This window comes from Tetranychus urticae, chromosome 2 (genome assembly GCF_039701765.1).
Source record: "Tetranychus urticae isolate SD_2017Ah chromosome 2, NJAU_TeUrti_SD_1.0, whole genome shotgun sequence".
Lineage (NCBI taxonomy): Eukaryota > Metazoa > Arthropoda > Arachnida > Trombidiformes > Tetranychidae > Tetranychus > Tetranychus urticae.
Window position 1 is genome coordinate 26,344,794 of NC_142959.1, and position 21,501 is coordinate 26,366,294.

At 33.2% G+C, this 21,501-nt stretch overlaps 2 protein-coding genes and 1 long non-coding RNA gene across 6 annotated transcripts; 1 reads left to right on the plus strand and 2 right to left on the minus strand.

Annotated features, from left to right (window-relative positions):
• The first annotated feature begins 474 nt into the window (after positions 1 to 474).
• On the plus strand, positions 475 to 16,866 carry LOC107360391 (fatty acid synthase). 3 transcript variants are annotated; one of them, XM_015927040.3, is made up of 6 exons: positions 5,640 to 5,875; positions 5,974 to 6,399; positions 7,094 to 7,246; positions 9,550 to 14,355; positions 14,438 to 16,494; positions 16,573 to 16,866. In XM_015927040.3, exons 3-6 carry the CDS (start codon positions 7,156 to 7,158, stop codon positions 16,690 to 16,692), a joined length of 7,074 nt encoding a protein of 2,357 aa, XP_015782526.2. In that variant the 5' UTR covers positions 5,640 to 5,875; positions 5,974 to 6,399; positions 7,094 to 7,155; the 3' UTR covers positions 16,693 to 16,866. The 3 variants fall into 3 exon arrangements, with proteins under 3 accessions (XP_015782524.2, XP_015782526.2, XP_015782525.2); XM_015927038.3 differs by lacking the exons at positions 5,640 to 5,875; positions 5,974 to 6,399 and adding an exon at positions 475 to 1,005; XM_015927039.3 differs by having other exon boundaries at positions 5,648 to 6,399.
• Positions 2,760 to 4,729, minus strand: LOC107360394 (uncharacterized). Of its 2 annotated transcripts, XR_016198723.1 has the most exons (3): positions 4,379 to 4,729; positions 3,934 to 4,122; positions 2,760 to 3,458 (listed from the first exon to the last, which is right to left on the minus strand). It is a non-coding gene; the product is annotated as an uncharacterized LOC107360394 (long non-coding RNA). The 2 variants fall into 2 exon arrangements; XR_001568290.3 differs by lacking the exon at positions 2,760 to 3,458 and having other exon boundaries at positions 3,718 to 4,122.
• Positions 16,714 to 21,151, minus strand: TER94 (Transitional endoplasmic reticulum ATPase TER94). The gene is made up of 7 exons (XM_015927041.3): positions 21,021 to 21,151; positions 20,702 to 20,807; positions 19,788 to 20,603; positions 18,965 to 19,714; positions 18,428 to 18,898; positions 18,083 to 18,240; positions 16,714 to 17,174 (listed from the first exon to the last, which is right to left on the minus strand). The coding sequence occupies exons 1-7, from the start codon at positions 21,035 to 21,037 to the stop codon at positions 17,081 to 17,083; spliced, it is 2,412 nt and encodes an 803-aa protein (XP_015782527.1). The 5' UTR covers positions 21,038 to 21,151; the 3' UTR covers positions 16,714 to 17,080.
• Positions 21,152 to 21,501: the final 350 nt, after the last annotated feature.

Genomic DNA, 21,501 nt, shown 5'->3' on the forward strand with positions numbered 1-21,501 from the left:
CAAACATACGCATAATAATTTGAGTTGAATTTAATTGCACTTTGACTTTCACCCTTTTCCCACTTTTATTCATTCACCTCCATTCATCTAATTAGTTTTTGTTAATAATAGTTGAATAAATTGATGGTGAAACGTACCAACAATCAACAATGGAAACAACAGCAAACATTAATACATACAACCAGCAAGCTAAACATGTTGATACAACTTTCATCTTGTTCATCAATGAATCCTCCTTTTATCCACCTTCTTGTCCTCCTCTTGATCATCATGTTAACCCTCCTTACCTGCAATCAAACCATAAATATTACTCTTTCGGTGTCACTTCATCATCATCTAGCCCACCCCACCAGTACCCATACAATAGCACCGTTACAGCTCACTGAGCTATCGAGTTTAACATTTGATAACAGTTTTGGACTCTTCTTTTCATCCCACAATCTCACTGTCTTTTTTTTCACTCATTTACTTTATTGTCACAGTTGAACATTTTATCTTGATCAACATCAACATCAAGTTGATTCAGTTTATTCATTTCATTATTGAAAAATATATTAATCAATAGAAATCTACTTTTTCCCTTAAACACACACCAATTCGTTATCGAGGAAACAAAAATTAAGATAAAGCAAAATTAAAATATCAAGTAATCTGATTTCTTACAACCCTTGGTTAACCCTGTTTTTGGCATCATAATGCCTGTGACCTCTGAGAGCTTATCAAAGCCCTCAGGATCAGACCCATCTTCATCATCACCAGGTTCATCTTCATTCTCATCAAATTCATCTTCATCCAATGGCAGTTGTCCAGAGAATCAAAGTGCCAATCCTAGTGTTTCAAGAGGAACCAAAGCTATCAACCAGCTAAATTGGAAATACAATGAAGATATTGTCATGTCAGGTACTTCCGGACGTTTTCCGGAGGCCGATAGTGTTGAAGAGCTTTGGTACAATTTGATGAATTCAATTCCAATGTACACAAGAGACGCTCGTCGATGGCCAGTCAGTAAGTACAACATTCCCAGTAAACCCAATAAGCAAACCCAACAACCCAACACAACCCAAAACCTTAAAAGCCTAAACCTTAACTTAACCAATCAACTCTAACCCGATAAAATAAAAATCATTAAAACACTAATAAAAGCTGAAAAAATTGGCTTTAAAATATGGAAATATAAAATGTCCGTTAACCTGAAAATTTGCTTTCCAATTGGTATTATCAATATTGAGAGTTGATTTTTTCTGCTCATTTTAACTGTTAAACTATTTGCTTAATTGATGAACCGAAGCGATCTCGAAGAAATGTTGACGATGATAATCAAAGAAGGAAGTGAAATTATGGGAAAAGTGAAAATTGAGAGTTAAATTGTGAACACAATCAACCTGTTGTTTGTATGTTAATGGGTAACTGGTATTGGGATAATAGTGAACCTGAATCTTCCCTGGGCTTTCCTTAGTTGTTTGCTAATAGGAAATCCCACTCCATTTAATTATAATTGTTAACAATCGCCTTAATTGTAGTTAGTCTAATATATTCCCTTCCAAGTAATTTACCCTCTAAAACATTTTCACCCTTAAAAGTAAAAGTTGGAAAACAAAAACATTAAAGGTTGAAGTTGAGTAAAAATGATTTGAGACATTTTCTTGTACCATTTTATGGCCTTTAATTTACTTTTCTCAACCTATTCTAATTTGTATTGCTGTTAATTGTTATAAATTGCTGCTTCAAATTAACTTGAAAATTGGTTAAGTTTACCAATAGTTAAATGATTAATTATAACTCATAACTGTAATACTAATGAGAAAGGTTTACTTGAAAAAAAAGAGGGAAACATTTTTAGTTTAAACTCGGAAGATTGTTCACTTTTTTTATATTGATTGATTGTTGCCATTAACTGTAACTGGTTGACTTAACAATATGTTAAACATTTTGTTGTTTGCTGTTTAATAAGCATTATTTAATCAGGAAAATGATAGTCCCAATTACATGATTATTAGATGTTAATTCAGTCTTTAAAATTGTATCTTTCAATTATTGTTATTCATCTTTGCATTTTTCAATCTTCAAACTGTCCATCAATCTTAACATTTGTTTAGTTTCATTCAGTTTTAGTTGATTTACTTGATTATTGTTGACTATAATGATCACTATTGTAAACCCTATTTAGGAAAGTTAACATCAACTCAAATTAAATGATGGCTATCAATTTAATGATAACCTTTAATCAGCTTGCTTGACAATTTGCTTCATTGTTTGAAATCTGGCTTTTTTCATTTTTCAGTATTTTTTTCAACCAACAATTGACAATTTTGATTGTTTACACTCAGCTAATTATTGATACTGTCAAGATCAACAGTTAAAGTACTTCTTTTAGACCATTGATGAGCAAATTGGGAAAAAAAGCTTACAATCAACAATCCTAACATCAACTATTGTTGGTGATGAGAGGTCAAATGTTGATTGTGATTTAGTCAGCTTTTGTAATTGTATTCCTGATTTGCTGTTTACTAAATATTGGCATTTCTTGTATTTCTTCAAGCTTTCATCATTGTTTGCTTGATTAACGTCAACATTGTATTATTGAACAGATTAATACTTTGATTGTAATTATAATCACATTTCATCTCATTTAAACAATTATCATTATTCACTCGGAAGAGTTAATGGTTTAAGAATGGAAAGACTGAGAAATTTTTTAAACTGTAAATGGCTGTTACACTGAACATCTTGGGACATGTTTGAAAATCTAGTTCATTAGGTTTACACTTTTCTTAATAATTTAATAATACAATTTAACGTTAATCTGGTGACACAAATAAATTACAATTAAAGAAAATGCTTCGTCCAAACACTTATTATTTTGAATAATTAATGGTGAACTCAATTCAAAGTTGGATAATAGCAAACATTTTCATCAACTCTCGATCTCTTAACGATTTAGATGATCTATCATTGAGAATTGTTGATCGTATTGATTTTGTATCAGTTTATAGTTGATGTTTGGTCAGTTCAATATTCAATGCTTGATGAGTTTTCCAAATTCAAGTGATAATCAGGTTTGTTTGCCAGGTAATTTCCGAGTTTTCAACTAATATTCTGTAATTAGTTATTATCTGGTTATAATTGTGCTTGGAATTGGTTGAAGTGTTTCCAGCAGTGAATCTGTTATTCCTGGATGTTTACCCCTTTAAATATTTGAATCAAAGTATCCAGTTAAAATAGGCTTCTTATTGTCACACTGTCAATAAATCATTTTGAAGTTGACTTTTTTTTCTGGCTAATTATCAACTATTGATGTGAATCGATCCGCAATAGCTTGAAGACCATCATAACTTTGATTATAGTGCTTGTCATCAAATGAACTTTTCAAATACACTTTCTTGGAAGATTGTCAATCAGCCTCGGCAATATGATGATCATCTTTTGATTGCTATGAATCGTTTGGCTTTCATGTTTTGCTGTGCTACAAGAAAAAGAAAAAATAACCTCAAATCAATAACGAAGCTTAAAGTAATCAAATGAGCATTGAACATTGAAAAAGAGAAACAATCGAGGAGAGAAAAAAATATTAAGCAATTGAACTTAAATTTTGTGTTGATTTGACTTGAATAAACTTAAAAGGTTACTTAACTCACTAAGTTGGTCAAAATTAACTCGGTTTTGAGGTTTAATTCAGACATAAAAAACCATTTCAACAAGATTAATAGATAGTCGACATTATATTCAATCTATAATTAATTCAAACCTTTAAGGCTTTAATCGAGACTTGATTTCATTTGAGACTACACAAAAAAAGCAAGTTTAAAAGGAGATGTTGCCTGATGCTAAAACAAGATTAATCAAGTCATTTAATCAAATTACGCTTAATTATTGTAGATAAGTTGGGCAAGGAAGCAGAATTTGAAAATTTGATGGATAATTTGAGATTCATACTTCATTAAGAATTGAACAATTTGAATAAAACAATAAATATCGGCATGAAAAGCGACTAATCCTTGCAATCCTTGATGGCAATGCAAATAACATTCGTCATAAATAGCATTTAATTGTAGGTGAACCAGATTAACGAAGAAGATGGAATCATAGTCCAGATTAATTCAACGATAGGAAACTTCAAGTTATCTGTAAGTTAAAAAAAGAGAGATTAATTAACGTTAGTCAAATGATATAATAATAAACAATAGAATGATTGGAATGAAATTATCAACTGACGTTAATCAAATTGATTTACAGCAGACAATCAAAACAGAGATATAAAGAAAGCAATCAGTGTGCTCATGCAATCGGAAAAACTACTCATGGAGTGTTTCAACAATTATGATATAATAATGATAGAAATTTCGTATTTACTCAAATTAAAATGAACTTTTGAACTTACCTTTCATCTATAACATACACGAAAATTAGATTAAACTTGAAAATATTGAAAAGATTAAGGAATAAGATTAAATAAGGAAAAATCACAGCTTAATAGATCAATGGGAATCACATAGCAAAGAGGCTTTTATAATACAGTAAAAACACGTGTATAACGACTGACAGTTATTGTTGATATCAGACTTTCATTAAAATTGTAACATTGAAATTCATTTGAAAATATCATTAGTTGATTGAATGGCAGTTTAATTCACGATAATTTAATTGATCAAAGGATTGTAATAAATATTTTAATTACTGGGAAATAATTTAAGGACAAAAATGGTAAAAAATAAACTCTTTGTTAGAGATCGAGAGGGAACAGAAGAAACAAATCTCATTGGTCAATGGCTGTAAATTAAGGGTTAGAGGGAAATATGAATTGTAATTGTTTCGCATTGTAAGGAAATTTAAATTGTAATGACAATTATTTACGACAACAATTTTACTTAATTTACCGGAATTTACCGAAAATTTCTTTCAAATTAATTAATCCGAGTACATAAAAATTCAAAATGTCAGTAAAAGTGTTATTAAGTCGCTTTATAATCACCGAATCTTACCCTGTTGATTGTTAAGAATGGTTGATTGCCACTGATTTTTGGGAATACCTTAACTTGGTAATTTAACTCAGGGATTTTTAAAATAATAAATAGCAATTTAATTAACTTGGCTCATTATTGACAGTAATAATGTTTCTGGATGAAGTGGTTTGCATGAAAACAAATCTTGAAACGAGATGGAATAGCCTTGGTCAAGTTCAGTAAATGAGTTAACAACAACATTATTAGTTCAACTAAGGTCAAGTTTTGGGTTATTAGAGGGTAAAAAGGTCAAATGGTTGTATTATTTATAATTAATTTAATGTTGCAAGTTGATCATTTCTAGAGAGGCAAACAAGCAAATAGTTGAATGTTGGTCATTCAATGAAAGCCTAAAAGAGTATAATAAATATTATTGAAAGATTAACTTAATAACCTTAATATTGGATCAAAATTTGTGAGAAATAGTTTAATAATAATGTTAATCTTGACAAATTAGACTGCATTTGATCTGATAATCTGTGGTTACAATCAAAAAATGAAAAAATTGAGTAAATTTGAAAAGAGCGCTTTTTGTTTTTTTCTTGTTTTCAATTTTTCTTCGTTTGCAGTTTTCAAATGTTTATAACCGTTTTTTTTATTCTACAATTTACAATTTACCCTTAAGGTTTAGTGATGACCCAATGGTTGATTAAGAAGATTAATTAGCATCTTGTCTTTCCCTCTTCAATCCTCTACTTCTCATAAAACCGGAAGGTTATTATTGTTGTACTGACCAAAGGGTCAAAACTAAAGCGCCATTATCATTATGCTTTTACATCTTTATTATTATGGCTATCGTTTTCAACTTTTTTTTGACAACTTTCCATCTTATATTTCATTCAATCTGGATATCTGGTTCAATCTTCAGCCAAACTGTGAGTCAGATTCATTGTGCTTTATGAGCAAACTGACGCAAAAAAACTGTTTTAACTTAAAGTTATTTTCATTTTTGGCTATTCATCAACAACTACAGTTTGGATCCAGGTTTTACAACCCTTCAGGCCATTCTTAACGCTCATGATGATGATGATTTTAACCAGTTTTGAAACCGTTAGATGAAACAAGTTGAAAGTGATCGTGTTTAAGGGTGAAATAAATTAGAGATGAAAGTTAATTTTTGCCAGGAAGAGAAAGTAACGTTTAAATTCATGATACATTTGCTGTTGGTAATGTTGATGTTGCTGATGATGCTGATGATGATTAAATAACTGTAGATGCTTTTTCATCATCACAAATGCTGACCGTGATTAAGGTAATACATAAAATGAATGATATTAAAAAAGCAGGACGATATAAGAGGAAGTTGCGAGATGCCAGTTGGCTTACATACATCGGAGGTTCAAATGAAATGTTTGCGTTTTTTTTCCTCGATTATTTGGCTTTTCTGGTTAGCTGGTTGGTTAGTTGATTGTAACACTTTCCCTTGATGCTCAACTAATAACATGAAAATAAGACTAATGTGACCGAGAAATGATAATTGTATAGAAAGATGTAAATCTTGAAGTAAAATAATGGCAACTTCAACAGCTACAACAAGCTACAGTAAAGCAAATTGATTATCATTGAAAATCATTGATATTTTAATTTCATGTTACATCCACGTTTAATCAATGATTATACCATTATAACCTTGCAATCAATGAATTGACTTTTCTGAGTGATTTACCCAGTAAATCAAGGGCAGACATTTCTTATCTAAAAGAGTAGCCTCTTCTTGAGATGCAGAGCAAATCAATTGTGGAAAAGCATCTCTTCTTTGAGTGTCAAGTTTATCATATTTATTTCATTAAATTGTCTTAATAACTGTAAAATTCCAGGTAACCTTTTTAAGAAAAATCTCAATCAAATGAGCCATAAATTGAACATGAAATGAAAGTTGTAATCAAAGTGAGGAATAATTTTATTCAGTCAAAAAAAACCTCATCTTTTAACACACTTAAAGTTTGTATCCAATATTATAAGACCTAAGGGTACAAGTAGAAAGGTTTAAAGCGGACATTTTATATTTTTAAAACATCAACATTTCCCAAAATAACCCATTTTTGGCTGTTCAGCATTTCATTAATTGATTTCTTCTTCAATCCTTAATTTAGATTTGATCAATTTACCACCAAGAACGGGTAAACTTAAAGATATTAGTAAATTTGATGCTGAAATGTTCAACATTGATCCTTCCTTGGCTCATGATATGGATCCACAAATGCGTCTCCTCCATGAAGTTGTTTATGAGGCTCTTTGGGATGCAGGTAATTTAACCCTTATTCAATCATTAATAACAGTTATCCGAGACTAATTACGATCTCAAAAATTAAACACATTCACCAGAAAAGGTCACAATCTAAAATAAATAATCAAGTTGATGCTTTCAATGGTGTGTTTACCAACAACCCAATTGGTTTAAATGCTTTGTACTCTTCATTAAACGCACTACTCTGACATGATTCAATAATCAACTAAACTGTTGTTGTTTCCCTAATAATGTAACTTTCACTTGATTGCCATTATAATTGGAGATGAAATTTGATCAAATTGAGAAAGGTTAATTGGGCTCAATATTGTTTGTGGTTACATCCGAGTGAATTTACGTTTCAACTGTTTTAAGCTAACAATTGAATCTGTTTTATCAAAAAATCTCGCTTCAATCACAACAATTAATTCTAAATATAGAAAATATAACTAATCAACTGACTTTTGTTTTCATTTCATTTCTCAAATTTCAGTACTTTTTGGATGTCAAAGTCAATTGTTATTGTTTTGCTTTTCTAGAGCAAATTGATTCAAACAATTATAATTACCATTAGGTCAGTTAATTTCAGGTGAAATGAAGGTCCGGAAATTAAAGTGAAATTTATGCTTTTACCTGTATTATTGTTATCCTGACTATCATTATTATTTTGAAAATATTTCATCTTACAATACAATTAACTGGAGAGAGTGAAATTATTTTCCCATTCTGACCTTATTAGTGAAAACAACAAAAGTTGACTCAATAGTTGGGGAATCTTTAAGTTGTATAATCTAACGTCAAGTTCAGGTTAATCAGTAACATTTCATCAGATACATGTATCATCATTATCATTATTATATTCTTGAATGACCTGAAAAAGACAATTTAATCATAGGTTTTGATCAAAGGTTGGTTAAAGTGTTTTTGTTTTTCAACGTCAATCATAATATTCACGTGTTAGATAGAAAGATTGGGAATATTTGAGTATTAATTGCTGGAATTGTTGAGAATTTAGTTTTTAATTGCTATTGTAAATGGAAAGTTTAATTGTTAGTGTTAAGTTAATTAATAATAATAATTTTTGCCACATAAAAATCACACTAATTGGGTTGGTGCAAAGAGTAAAGGAAGAAGAGAGAGCAATTCAATACTAACTCTGATCCAAAATTTTTTTTTGGTGTCAGAAGATGGCGCGAGAAAGAGACTCTTTCTTTTTACTTTCTTTACAAATTTTTTACTCTCTTTTTCTCTTTCATTTCTCTTTCTTTTCACCATTAAAAATTAAGTTAACACAATTAATACCAACATTAGAAAAGGCTTTTTTGACTACTTTTCAATCGTTTTAAGATTATTTTAATTGATTTTGATGATTTTGATGCTATGATTTCTTATTTAATGATAAATTTGTAATGATTTAACCGACAAATTTCACTTTAATTAACAAAATCTGGCCTAATCAAGCAAAAGTACATCAAAAAGTTTTTTTCATCATTCTATTACAGTTTCGGGACTATTTTGTTCACAATAAATGGTAACAGTCTAGTTATACGGACACAAAAAAATAACAATTTCCTGCCAATGCACGCTAAATTCATTCTTTTAGTGCTTAGATTCATAATTCAATGGTAAATTTTTTAACCGATAGATCTACCCAACATTATACTAACGACAAGTTATTCACCATTTGCTTTATATGGAGGTAGATTCCCTAAAATCAATACAGAATTCCTTAACAGAATAATCAAAATAGTCCCGAAACTGTAATAGAATGATGAAAAAAACTTTTTGATAGACTTTTGCTTGATTAGGCCAGATTTTGTTAATTAAAGTGAAATTTGTCGGTTAAATCATTACAAATTTATCATTAAATAAGAAATCATAGCATCAAAATCATCAAAATCAATTAAAATAATCTTAAAACGATTGAAAAGTAGTCAAAAAAGCCTTTTCTAATGTTGGTATTAATTGTGTTAACTTAATTTTTAATGGTGAAAAGAAAGAGAAATGAAAGAGAAAAAGAGAGTAAAAAATTTGTAAAGAAAGTAAAAAGAAAGAGTCTCTTTCTCGCGCCATCTTCTGACACCAAAAAAAAATTTTGGATCAGAGTTAGTATTGAATTGCACACTCTTCTTCCTTTACTCTTTGGGTTGGTGGAAAAAGTGTGAACTCCAGCTTTTGTTTGGGTTCAATTTCCAAACATATGATGTTAACATGTGATAATTAGCTCTTGTTAGATTTTGAAAGTGATTTTTTTTAATCTTTTTTTTGTGTGTTGTTTATTTATTTAATGTTATCTTTGTACTGTTTTAATCATTTGTTTAGGTCATGATCCTAATGATTTAAGAGGATCTCGAACTGGTTTCTTCTTGGGCTCATGTTATGACGATACATTGGCTGGTTATCGTGAAGATGATTCAAAGTTACGACCCTATCACTCATTTGCCTCAAGAATCTCATATGCTTATGACTGGAAAGGCCCAGTTGTCCTGGTTGATACAGCTTGTGCTTCTTCATTTTCAGCTTTTGTCGAAGGATTAGCATCACTTAAATCAGGAGCCTGTGATCGGTGTATTATTGGCGGAGTTGCTGTTCAACTTCGACCAGCTATTGCCAATGCTTTCGCTCAATTGAAAATGTTGTCACCTGATGGATCATCAAAGTGTCTTGATGCATCTGCTGATGGGTATTGTCGATCAGAAGCTGTTGTTGCTCTCTTATTGGAAAGAGAATCAATGGCTAAACGAATCTATGGTAAAATCCTTAATTGCCGAACAAATTGTGATGGGTATAAACAAGAGGGAATCACTTTTCCCGGTTTCGAGACTCAGTACAATCTTTTGAAAGAGGTTTACGATGAGCTTGATATCTCGCCAGAAGATATTGATTATGTTGAAGCACACATTACTGGAACTCAAGCTGGTGATCCCGTTGAATCGGCAGCAATTGTTGGCTCATTGAGACCCAATAACTCAACTAAACCGATTATGTTTGGTTGTCTTAAATCATCAATTGGTCATTCTGAGGGTGCTTCGGCTCTTTGTTCATTGGCAAAGGTCAGTAAAATAATGCAAGCGGGTTGCATTCCTCCCAATCTCAATTACAAATCACCCAATCCAAACATCAAACCCTTGGTTGATGGAATAATTAAACCAGTTACAACTGTAACACCGTTTAAAGATGAATATATTGCTGTTAATTCGTTTGGTTTTGGTGGAGTTAATGTCCATGCTGTTATACAAGCAAATCCTAAAAATGTTAACCAAGAAAGTTACCACTTAACTCACCCAATTGATCGTTTAATTAATTCATCCAACCGTTCAATTGAAGGACTTAACGCTTTATTCAATTTCTTTGAAACTAACCGATCAGAAGTCAATCGCGAATTACTCCAGCTGATCAACGATACTGCTAAAATTAGTCCAGAACAAGGTTTTAAGGCTCGTGGCTATGTCATTTTATCAGCTGATGGAATGGTCAAAAGAGTTGTCAAAAGTTCTCCAGAGTCAAAACCTCTTTATTTGGCTTTTGGTTCAACTTTTGTTACTGAATTGACTAAAGAACTGATTGAATTTCCTACTATGCAAGCATCTTTGGAAGATTCAGTTAAGCTGTTGAGACAAGAAGTTGGTTATAATTTGGAGTCTCTATTGTCAACCAACAATAACGAAGATTCACTTGGCAGATCACTTAAATCACTTTCCATTCAATTAGCTTTTGTTGATCTACTCAAAAGTCTTGATATAAATGCTCAAGGAGTATTTGGAATTGATTATATTGGTGAACTTGCTGCTGCTTATGCAGACCAAATAATCAATAAAAAACAAGCTTTATTATCAGCATATTGGTTATCTAATCCCTCATCGTCAACTAACCAAAAAACAAACGAACTGTCAACAATTTTAAGCCCCCAATATGTTGGTAAACCACAAAAATTGATGCAACCTAATGGTTCAACCGAGATTACAGCAAATTATCTGATTGCCCGATCATCAGTTACTGTAACTAATGACTCAATTGCTAATTTATTGAGTAAGGTACCAGAAAATGGTGCAATTGTCACACCAAGTAAATCATTTGAATTCCAATTATCTCCAAATCAAATGACAATTCCAATTACCAAATCAGGCTCTCAAAATTCAACCCACTCAATATTGGAAGCCTTAGGGGAAATTTATACAACTGGACAATGGCCAAGGATTGATCGTCTTTATCCTTCAGTTTCCTATCCAGTCCCTCGGGAAACACCACATATTGGTCACCTTCTTCGATGGGATCATTCAAAATCATGGAAAGTTTGTAAATATCCAGAGTATTTTGATTTTATTCAATCAAATAACAATTATTCAATTGAAGCAATGTCACCTGATTGGGCTTTCATGGAAGGCCATTGTATTGATGGAAGGATATTGGTTCCAGCTACATGTTATCTTTACCTTGCTTGGCATTACCTTGGTCGTCTTCATGGTATTTGCGGTATTCGAGTTCCTGTTGAATTTAGAAATGTTCGTTTTATTCAAGCTACCCTGTTGCCCAAAAATGCATCTGTTACTTTTGGTGTACACATCAACTTGCAGACAAATGCTTTCCAAGTAACTGACAACGATGTCATTGTTGTTAGTGGAGAAATTAAAATTCCTTCTGAAGAAATTCCTCTCTATCAAAGCATGATGAGCTCAATTGCCTCTAAAATAGATCCAGAGGGAAATATTACTTTGAAAACTAAAGACATTTACAAAGAATTACGCCTTCGTGGTTACGATTATGGACCAACTTTCCAGGGTTTGGTTGAAGCATCTTCTGATGGTTCTCATGGTTTAGTTAAATACCTTGATCATTGGGTTTCCTTTTCTGATGCTCTTCTTCAATGTGCCATTCTTGCCAAAAGACATCGCTACCTTTATTTGCCAACTTTCATTGAATATCTTCGTGTTGATCCAACTATCTTATTTGATTCAATCGAGGAAGCTCGATCTAAGACTGGCGAGCCATGTCTTGATGTTTACTTTGACCATCAAGCTAAATTGGGCATTACTTCAGGAATTATTTTGAAAGGAGCAAAAGCGACTGCAGTTTCAAGGCGACCAAACAACCAATCAGTTCTCCTTGAATCGTACGATTTTGCACCCTTCAATCAATCTATTCCTGCTAACTTGAAAATGGAGAAAAAAATTGGTCATTACATTGATCTTTGTTCAACTGTTTTAAAGCAATTAAGCAAACCATCTGATGGTTCTTTCGATGATGCACCAGTTAAAAGATATCTTGAAACATCTAAAGATGAAGCTTCTCTTTTAAGAAGTCTTTATGAAGCATATCAGTCTGATGAAGATCAAACTTCAGTTAGCAAATTGTCTAAATCTTTAGATGCTAATCGTGAACCATTATCTAGTGATTTGTTGGTCTCACAATCAACTTTAAATGAATTAATTCAAGATCAAGTTGGTTTGGTTGTTGAAAATGTAACCTCAAAGAGTATAATCATAACTGAAATCAATGAGACTTTTGCCCTTCTCGCTGAATCAATTTCTGATTCTATATCTACATTAGGAATTCGTTCCAAAGTTAATCTAGTTCACCCTGAGCCCGAATCCTCAACTATCTCCTCATCACGAGCACGAATCATCAAAGGCTCATTAAGCTCAGAGCAATTACCATCAGTTGATACTTGTGATTTGATTATTTATAAAGATGCCAGAGTTAGACCTTTGGTTGAGAAAGTCAATTCCACTGAATCCCTTCCAATTAACAAAGTAATATCTTTCTGTTCAGAAAATCTTCGACAGGGTGGATTTGCATTACTCTGTTTCCGTCTTAATAATTTTACAATTGAAAATGAAATTTGCTCATTCCTTGGCTTACCTCAAGTTAATTTATTTGTTGATCAAATAACAGAAGACATGGCTACTTCGGCTGGTTTACAAGTCATTTCAAATATTTACGGCTCTTCAGGACAATTACAGTCCATCTTACTTCGAAAATTGCCAAAAGTAGCAAACTATGAAACTTTGACCGTTTCAAATAATGACTTTAAGTGGGTTGAAACTTTGAAAACAATGCTTCTCAGTGAAATTGAGAAAAAGGTTTGGCTGGTTGCAGATACTAATGAGCCCATTAACGGTATCCTTGGTATGGTTAATTGTTTACGGCGAGAACCTCGAGGAGATCAAATAAGATGTTTATACAACATAAGACAATCAGAGGAAGACAACTCTTCACACTTATCAGCTGAAGAAATCTTATCAAAACGTTTAATTGAAACCGATTTGGTTATCAATGTTATTTACAATGGTGAACTTGGATCTTATCGTCACCATATCATCGATCCAAGTGAAGATCCAATGACACAAGCAAAACACATCTATTTAGATGTTAAAACTAAAGGTGATTTGTCATCTCTACGATGGCATCAATCCATTCATGACATTTGGAAGTCAGTACCTCCTCATTTGGCCTCAAGAGGAACAGATATAGTTCATATCTATTACTCAGCTCTTAACTTCAAAGATATCATGGTTGCTACTGGACGTATCCCTATGGATGCTTATCCAGAAGATTGTTTACAAGATTGTATTATAGGAATGGAATACTCAGGTATATGTGATAAATCGGGTAAAAGAGTTGCTGGTATGTGTAATGCCATGGGTACAGCAAGTTCAGTATTAGCAAATGAAAAGGAAACATTTTCATTTAACGTCCCTGACTCATGGACCTTAGAACAGGCAGCCACTGTTCCAGTTGTATATACAACTGTTTATTATGCACTCTTTATTCGAGGTAACCTTCGACCCGGTGAAAAAGTTTTGATTCATGCTGGAACTGGTGGAGTAGGTCAAGCAGCCATCTCTGTCTGTTTAGCTCGAGGTTGTGAAGTTTTCACTACTGTTGGTACTCAAGCTAAACGAGATTTCATCAAGAATCTGTTCCCGCAATTAGATGATGCACATATTGGTGATTCTCGATCAACATCTTTTGAAGAGTTGATCATGAAGGAAACCAATGGAACTGGTGTTGATATTGTACTTAATTCACTATCTGAAGATAAATTCAAAGCTTCTGTCAGGTGTTTGGCTGAGTTTGGACGATTCCTTGAGATTGGAAAATACGATATTATCCAGAACAATCCATTAGGTGAGTTATATTAGCATAGAGTTATTTTTATTCGTGATGTAATAATATTAATATTAATGATTCTTTTTCTCTCCCCCAACAGAGGAAACCGTATTGGAAGGTAACAGAACCTACAATGGAGTCTGTGTTGCTCATTTACAGCAAGATATTTTTGGATATAAAACCCAATCAGGAATAGCAATGAATGAAACATTAGATTATATGATTCAGAGAGGTATTGAAACTGGTGAAGTGATTCCATTAACAACAGTTGTTTTCCCAATGGACCAAGCTGAAGAAGCTTTCCGTTTTATGGCTAATGGTAAACACATGGGCAAAGTTTTGATTAAAATGAGAGAAGAATCAGAAGATGCTCGAACATCAACTCGATTATATCCTTGTATTGCTCGAACCTATTTCCAACCAGACAAGTCATACATAATTACAGGTGGTCTTGGAGGAGTTGGTTTAGAGTTAGCCATTTGGATGGTTGACAGAGGAGCAATGAATCTAGTACTAACATCCCGTTCAGGTCCCAAGGAATCTTATCAACATTTTGTTCTTGAAAAACTTCGATCTGATAAAAACAGACGAATCGTTGTTTCAACCAACAATGGTTTAACTTATGCATCAGCTGCAGCATTGATTGAAGAGGCTTCTGATTTAGCTCCAGTTGGTGGTATTTTCCATCTTGCTATGGTCCTTGGTGATGCCATCTTTGAAAATCAATCAGAGGAAACCTTTGAAAAAGTCTGTGGACCCAAAATAAAAGCAACACGTTATTTAGATTCACTTTCACGAGCAACCTGTCCACATTTGGATTATTTTGTTTGCTTCTCATCAGTTGCCGCAGGTAAAGGTAATCCTGGTCAAACTAATTATGGTTTTGGTAATTCGTTTATGGAGCGTATTTGTGAGGATCGAAGAGCATCTGGTTTCCCTGGATTAGCTGTTCAATGGGGAGCCATTGGTGATGTTGGTGTAGTTGCTGAAAACTTTGGTGGTAATCAAGTTGTTCTTGGTGGAACAGTTCCTCAACGTATTCCTTCTTGCCTTGAAGTTTTAGACAAATTCATGCAATCAAAACACAAGGTAACTTCATCAATAGTCTTGGCTGATGCTAAGAAGGTGACTGGCGCATCTAAAGAGAATTTATTCAGAACAGTTTGTCACATTATTGGGGTTAAAGATCCCGGTTCATTGGATCCAAATGTAACCCTTTCTGAACTTGGTTTAGATTCATTGATGGCTGTTGAAATTAAACAAGGTCTAGAGCGTGATTATGATACTATTTTGTCTACTCAAGAAATTCGTAATCTCAAAGTAAAAGAAATTCAAGATTTGGAAGAAAGAATCTCTAAAATTAAGGTTTCTACAAAGGAATCAGGAGACAAATCTACAGGAGAAGCACCACTTTTTAACCTTAAGCCTCCTGAATCACTATTTTACAATATTGTTGAATGTACTGGAGTACCAATCTTTGTTTTCCCTCCAATTGAAGGTGATTTTAACCTTTTAGTACCAATCTTAAATGAACTTGATCGACCGGTTCTTGGTATTAATTGGACCCGTGATTTGGATCAATTTGAAACTTTAGAGCAAATTGGGGCTTATTATTCAGCAAAGATTAGAGAGAAAGCTCCAAATCAAATGGGCTTTGATTTCATTGGTTACTCTTTTGGTGGTTTGGTTGCCTTTGAAGTTGCAATTCAACTACAACAAATTATGGGTAAAGAATGTATTCGTCAACTGATTCTTCTAGATTCAGCTCCTGATTTCTTGAAGGCTGCCTGTTCCGAATTGGTTAAACGAAATCAAATTGTCTCCGAAGATGAGGCTCATCTTGATATGTTAATTTCTTTTGTCTCCTCGATGTTTGCTTTTGAAAATGTCCAATCTTTCAGAGCCACTTTACTTAATCTTCCATCACGTGAAGAACGAACAAAGAAAATTAATGATCTTATCGAAAGTAAAACAGGAATTACAATTGATCCAAGTTTACTTACTTATGCAGCTAATCAGTATTTCAGGAAAATGAAAATGATGTATTACTATAAAACTAAGAGGAAGCTTGCTGGTAACGTTACAGTCTATAAAGCAACTGATGGTTATGGTAAAGCATTTAAAGAAGCTAATGATCAAGAACTCGGATTATCAGAGGTAAGTTAATTAAATCAATTGGTGAAAAATAATTCATAAGAAACTAACCTTCTTTTGTTTTTCTCTGAATCATTATAGATTGTTGAAGGAGTCGTAACTATTCATCATTTCTCTGGAGATCATAAAAGTTTCCTTACTGAACATAGAATAGAGATTTTTGCTAAAATCCAAGATGCTTTGCATATTGTCGTGGCTTGATTACAAAGAAATGACCAACAATTGTTTCATATTTCATGTTATTAGTTATCATAAAAAAATCAAATCATTATTTTCTATTCAAATCATTCTGTTGCATTTTTTCAAAACTGTATTGTTAAGATTTTCTCAATTTTTCATGTCATTAAAATATTAATAATCTAATTAAGATTAAAATTGACCATGTGTATCGAAAATTCAATTTATATACCGATGATAACTGACCAATAGAGAAGTTTTTTATAGCTAGAAACGAGAGCCTCAAGGCTTCATGAAAAGGTCTCTCACTTTATTTGGTTACATAAGTCGCGTTTTAGCATGTCTTGAGAGAGTTTGAATTTTCTTTATCAATAAACAAAAGTGTGTGAAATTAGTAAATCCTTAGACATTCTTAACTATATAAATCATCGTCTCCATCATCTCCGATTCCTCGAGCATCACCTCCTGTGGGACCGCCAGATGCTGGTTGAGTTCCTGATGGGAATCTGTATAACAAAATGTAAAAAGAGACGATGAGAATTACGACAATGAATAATTTTTATCAAAATGTTGTATCAATTTTATAACACCAATAAATTATAATATAAATTAATTGCATAAAATAAATTATTAAGCTAACGAAAACGTGTTCGAATTTTTGACATGATTTTGCAATCTATTTCGACACATAACCTCATACCATGTGAGTGTTTAATCGCTTTTTATTCAAAACGAACTTTATTTTATTTTAAACTGTTGAACTTTCATCATTTTTTATCATTTTATCTAAAAGCGCAATTCAAGTGGGTTAATGAGAAAAGTTAACTTCATACATACAGAAGCGAGCATAAATTGAGTTGAGCTGAGAAAATTATATTGATCATGAAAAATAACTACCAAACAAATGAGATAAAATAAAATGCCAAAAAAGTGAAATGAATAAAATTGAAAATAACTATCAACTCTTGGGTGGACTTTTCGATGAGCGTCTTTTACGACGGTTGTTCCCTTTCGATTTAGTTCGTGGAGATTTAGAGTTTTTTGATGGAGACTCATCTAAAACATTTTTCTTAGAGCTTTGAGATAACTTTCTAATAGGGCTCTTCGAGGTAATAGATGATTTACGATCTGATGTTACGGATGGTTCTTTTTGATGATTATCCACTTTAATAATATTTGTATCAGAAGGCTGACTAGAAGTTTCAGTATTAATATTTTGTGTTTCACGTGATGAGGAACTAATAACAATATTTGAAGGCCCTGGCACAGAATTTTGATCAACTTTAACGTCAGATTGATTGCTTGGCATTCTGAAGTTTCATTGATAAAATATTAGCAGAAAAAAACAATGTGCATAAGTTGAAGGTTAAGAGCTAAGGACAAAAGATTTTGTAATAAATTTATTGAACTTTACCTGAAGTTGGTTCCGAAACCTCGACTTTGTTGTAAGGTTTGAGAGAACATTTCATATTTGCGGATATCGTTATCACTAACTGATCGACGAGCGAATTTCATTGCTTCCTCGAAATGTTCTCTTCTGATCTCAGGGACGGGATCAACTTCTTCCACATCCTGAAGATAAAAATAAATTAATTAGCCTTCGAATATTCAAGTGATTGAGATTTTCAATAGAGAGAGAGAGAGATTAAACAGGAAAAATTAAGTTATCTAAAAATTGAAGAATTCTCTAGAAAATCTCGGTAATCAGCAAATGAATTGCAAATAATAGAAAGAATTGAATATTAAAAATTAAACATACCATTGCAGCTCCTTCAGGCTGAGCAGCTCGTTCTTTTTCGCGTTTTATTTCAGCCTCAATCGATTCTCGAATGGCTAATTTACAGGCTCTTTGACAGATTTCAGTCAAATCAGCTCCACTGAAACCATGAGTGACTTTAGCAACGTAGGTTAAATCAACATCCTTAGCAATAGGAGATTTTCTCAAATTGGCTTTGAGAATGGACTCTCGTGACTTCTCATCAGGTAGAGGAATGTAGATAAGTTGATCCAAACGTCCAGGTCGAAGTATTGCAGGATCGATAATATCAGGCCTGTTAGTAGCACCAATGATGAAAACATTCTTTTTACTACCCATACCGTCCATTTCAGTCAAAATCTGATTAATGACACGATCAGCAGCTCCACCGGCATCTCCAACACTGCCACCTCTAGCTTTAGCGATTGAGTCCAACTCATCGAAGAAAAGGACACAAGGAGCAGCAGCTCTTGCCTGCAGATATGAAAATCATGGATTAGTACAATTTTTCGGATGACTGAAATTTAAATTGGTTCTTACCTTATCAAAAACATCACGGACGTTAGCTTCAGATTCACCAAACCACATAGTAAGCAGTTCAGGTCCTTTGATAGAGATGAAGTTAGCCTGGCATTCATTGGCAATAGCCTTAGCTAAAAGTGTTTTACCACAACCTGGTGGTCCATAGAAGAGAACTCCTCTGGATGGAGTCATACCGAACTTTAAAAATTTGTCAGGGTATTCAACGGGGTATTGGATCATCTCTTGGAGTTCATGTTTAACGTTCTGTAAACCACCAATATCTTGCCATGTTACATTGGGTACCTCAACTACTGTCTCACGCAAGGCACTTGGACTGCTCTTTCCTAAGGCCCATCTGAAGTTATCCATAGTAACAGCAAGGGAGCTGAGAACTTCAGCATCAATTTGATCGTCTTCAAGATCAATAAGATCCATTTTTTCTCTGATTTGTTGTAAGGCAGCTTCTGAACATAATGCAGCCAAATCAGCCCCAACAAAACCATGAGTTTCCGCTGCAATCTTATCCAGATCTACATCATCAGCCAATTTCATATTCTTTGTATGAATTCTTAAAATTTCTAAACGACCAGTAGCATCAGGGATACCGATGTCAACCTCTCTGTCAAAACGACCGAATCTACGAAGAGCCGGATCTATACTGTTGGGTCGATTGGTTGCTGCCATGACGATAACATGGGCCCGTTGTTTAAGACCATCCATAAGTGTTAATAATTGCGAAACGATACGTCTTTCGACCTCACCATGAGTCTAAAGAAAAGAAACATTTTTAAATGATATAATTATGATATAACTTAATAATGAGATCTAGAAAAAATCTTACCTTTTCTCTTTTTGGAGCGATAGCATCCAGTTCATCTATAAAAATAATTGCTGGTGCATTCTTTTCTGCTTCTTCGAATGCCTTTCTGAGATTACTTTCAGATTCCCCAGCCAATTTACTCATGATTTCAGGACCATTGATGAGGAAAAAGAAAGCACCAGTTTCATTTGCTACAGCTCGAGCAATCAGAGTTTTACCAGTACCAGGTGGACCATATAAGAGAATACCCCGAGGAGGTTTGACACCAATAGCTTTAAAGAGACTTGGGTGACGCAAGGGAAGCTCAACCATTTCTTTGATTTGGGCAAGTTGCTTTCTACAACCTCCGATATCGTCATAACCTACGGCATTTAATGTATCTTCTTCTTCTTCACGTTTCACAGGATCTCCCTCACAGTGGATAACCGTGTCAGGAGCGACAATACAGAAAGGAGATGGATCAGTCTCAACGACTTTGAATTCCACAGCTCTCATACCACCCCGAACCATGAAAAGATCGCCTTTGTGAATTGGTCTGTAAGCTTCTAAAAAGTATGGTTTGAGGTATACATCGAACAAACTACCAGTGAGCCCTTCTACAGTATCATCAATAGGTAAAACATGGATTCTTTTACCATATTTGACATCAGGATATGGTTGTATGGTAACAATATCGCTAAGTCTGACGCGGAGATTGTTACGAACGCATCTATTCATTCTAACTTTTTCATTAGGACAGGCATCATCCTGTAAAACGATACAGACAGTTTCTCGTCGCTTTTTACCTTTAAGGAGGACAGTATCTCCACGGAAAAGTTCAAGCTCATCCATTTTAGCCTGTAGCATATAGAACAAAGGAAATAGAATAAGAATGTTACAAAACTGGGGTCAAGAAACAAGAAAAGTATATTTGACATGGAAAATGATTTTCTTACCTGGGAGAGAGCAACAACCGAATTATCATCATTAGTAGCTTCTTCAACAATCAATCGGTTTGGTTTGTTTTTGGTTTTTAATATCGCAGTGGATAGATCCTCAGGGCTATGAAAGGAAGAAGTTGGTCGAAATAAAGAAATTAAATTATAATCAAACGCATGTAAGAAAAAATAAAGCGATGAAACAAAAGATCAAAATACTCCTTTGTCAAGATGGAAGGGATAGAAGAAGAAAAGGAAAGAAAGGCATTTTCTTCCGAATCTCATGTCGGTGAATAAAATTGCAAGATAAAGTTAATTTGCAAATGAATTGACTTACTTTTTCTTATCAGTCATGATGAAACCAGGTGATAATAAAACAGACAAGTAAACACAAAAAATACAATTAAAGATATGACACTTTTTAAATTGTCAGATAGATTTAAATGAATATTAGGACCCAAAAGACCAGAAGTTAGTGTAAATTTTCTGATGAATCACTTAGAATGAAGAGTCACTTTTTTTGGTAACACTAGTGACCGTTTGGTGGCACTACTAAGGGAAAAATAAATAATTTCGGATTGGATGTGGATTTAAACTTTAAGGTTTTACCCCAAAGCCTTTTAAACCCAAAAGCTTAAAATCAAGTTAAGTTTACTTTTCAGATCAATTTAGAGCAAAGGATCAAAATTTCAAATGTTTTTGAAGCAGTCAATTGTTCAAGAAACGAAGGATTAAAATAGACGTTAAAGAAACATGAATATTGTTAAAAGGATAAGTTAATTAAATGAGGATTCCCAAGTTTTCGTTTTCTAGGAATA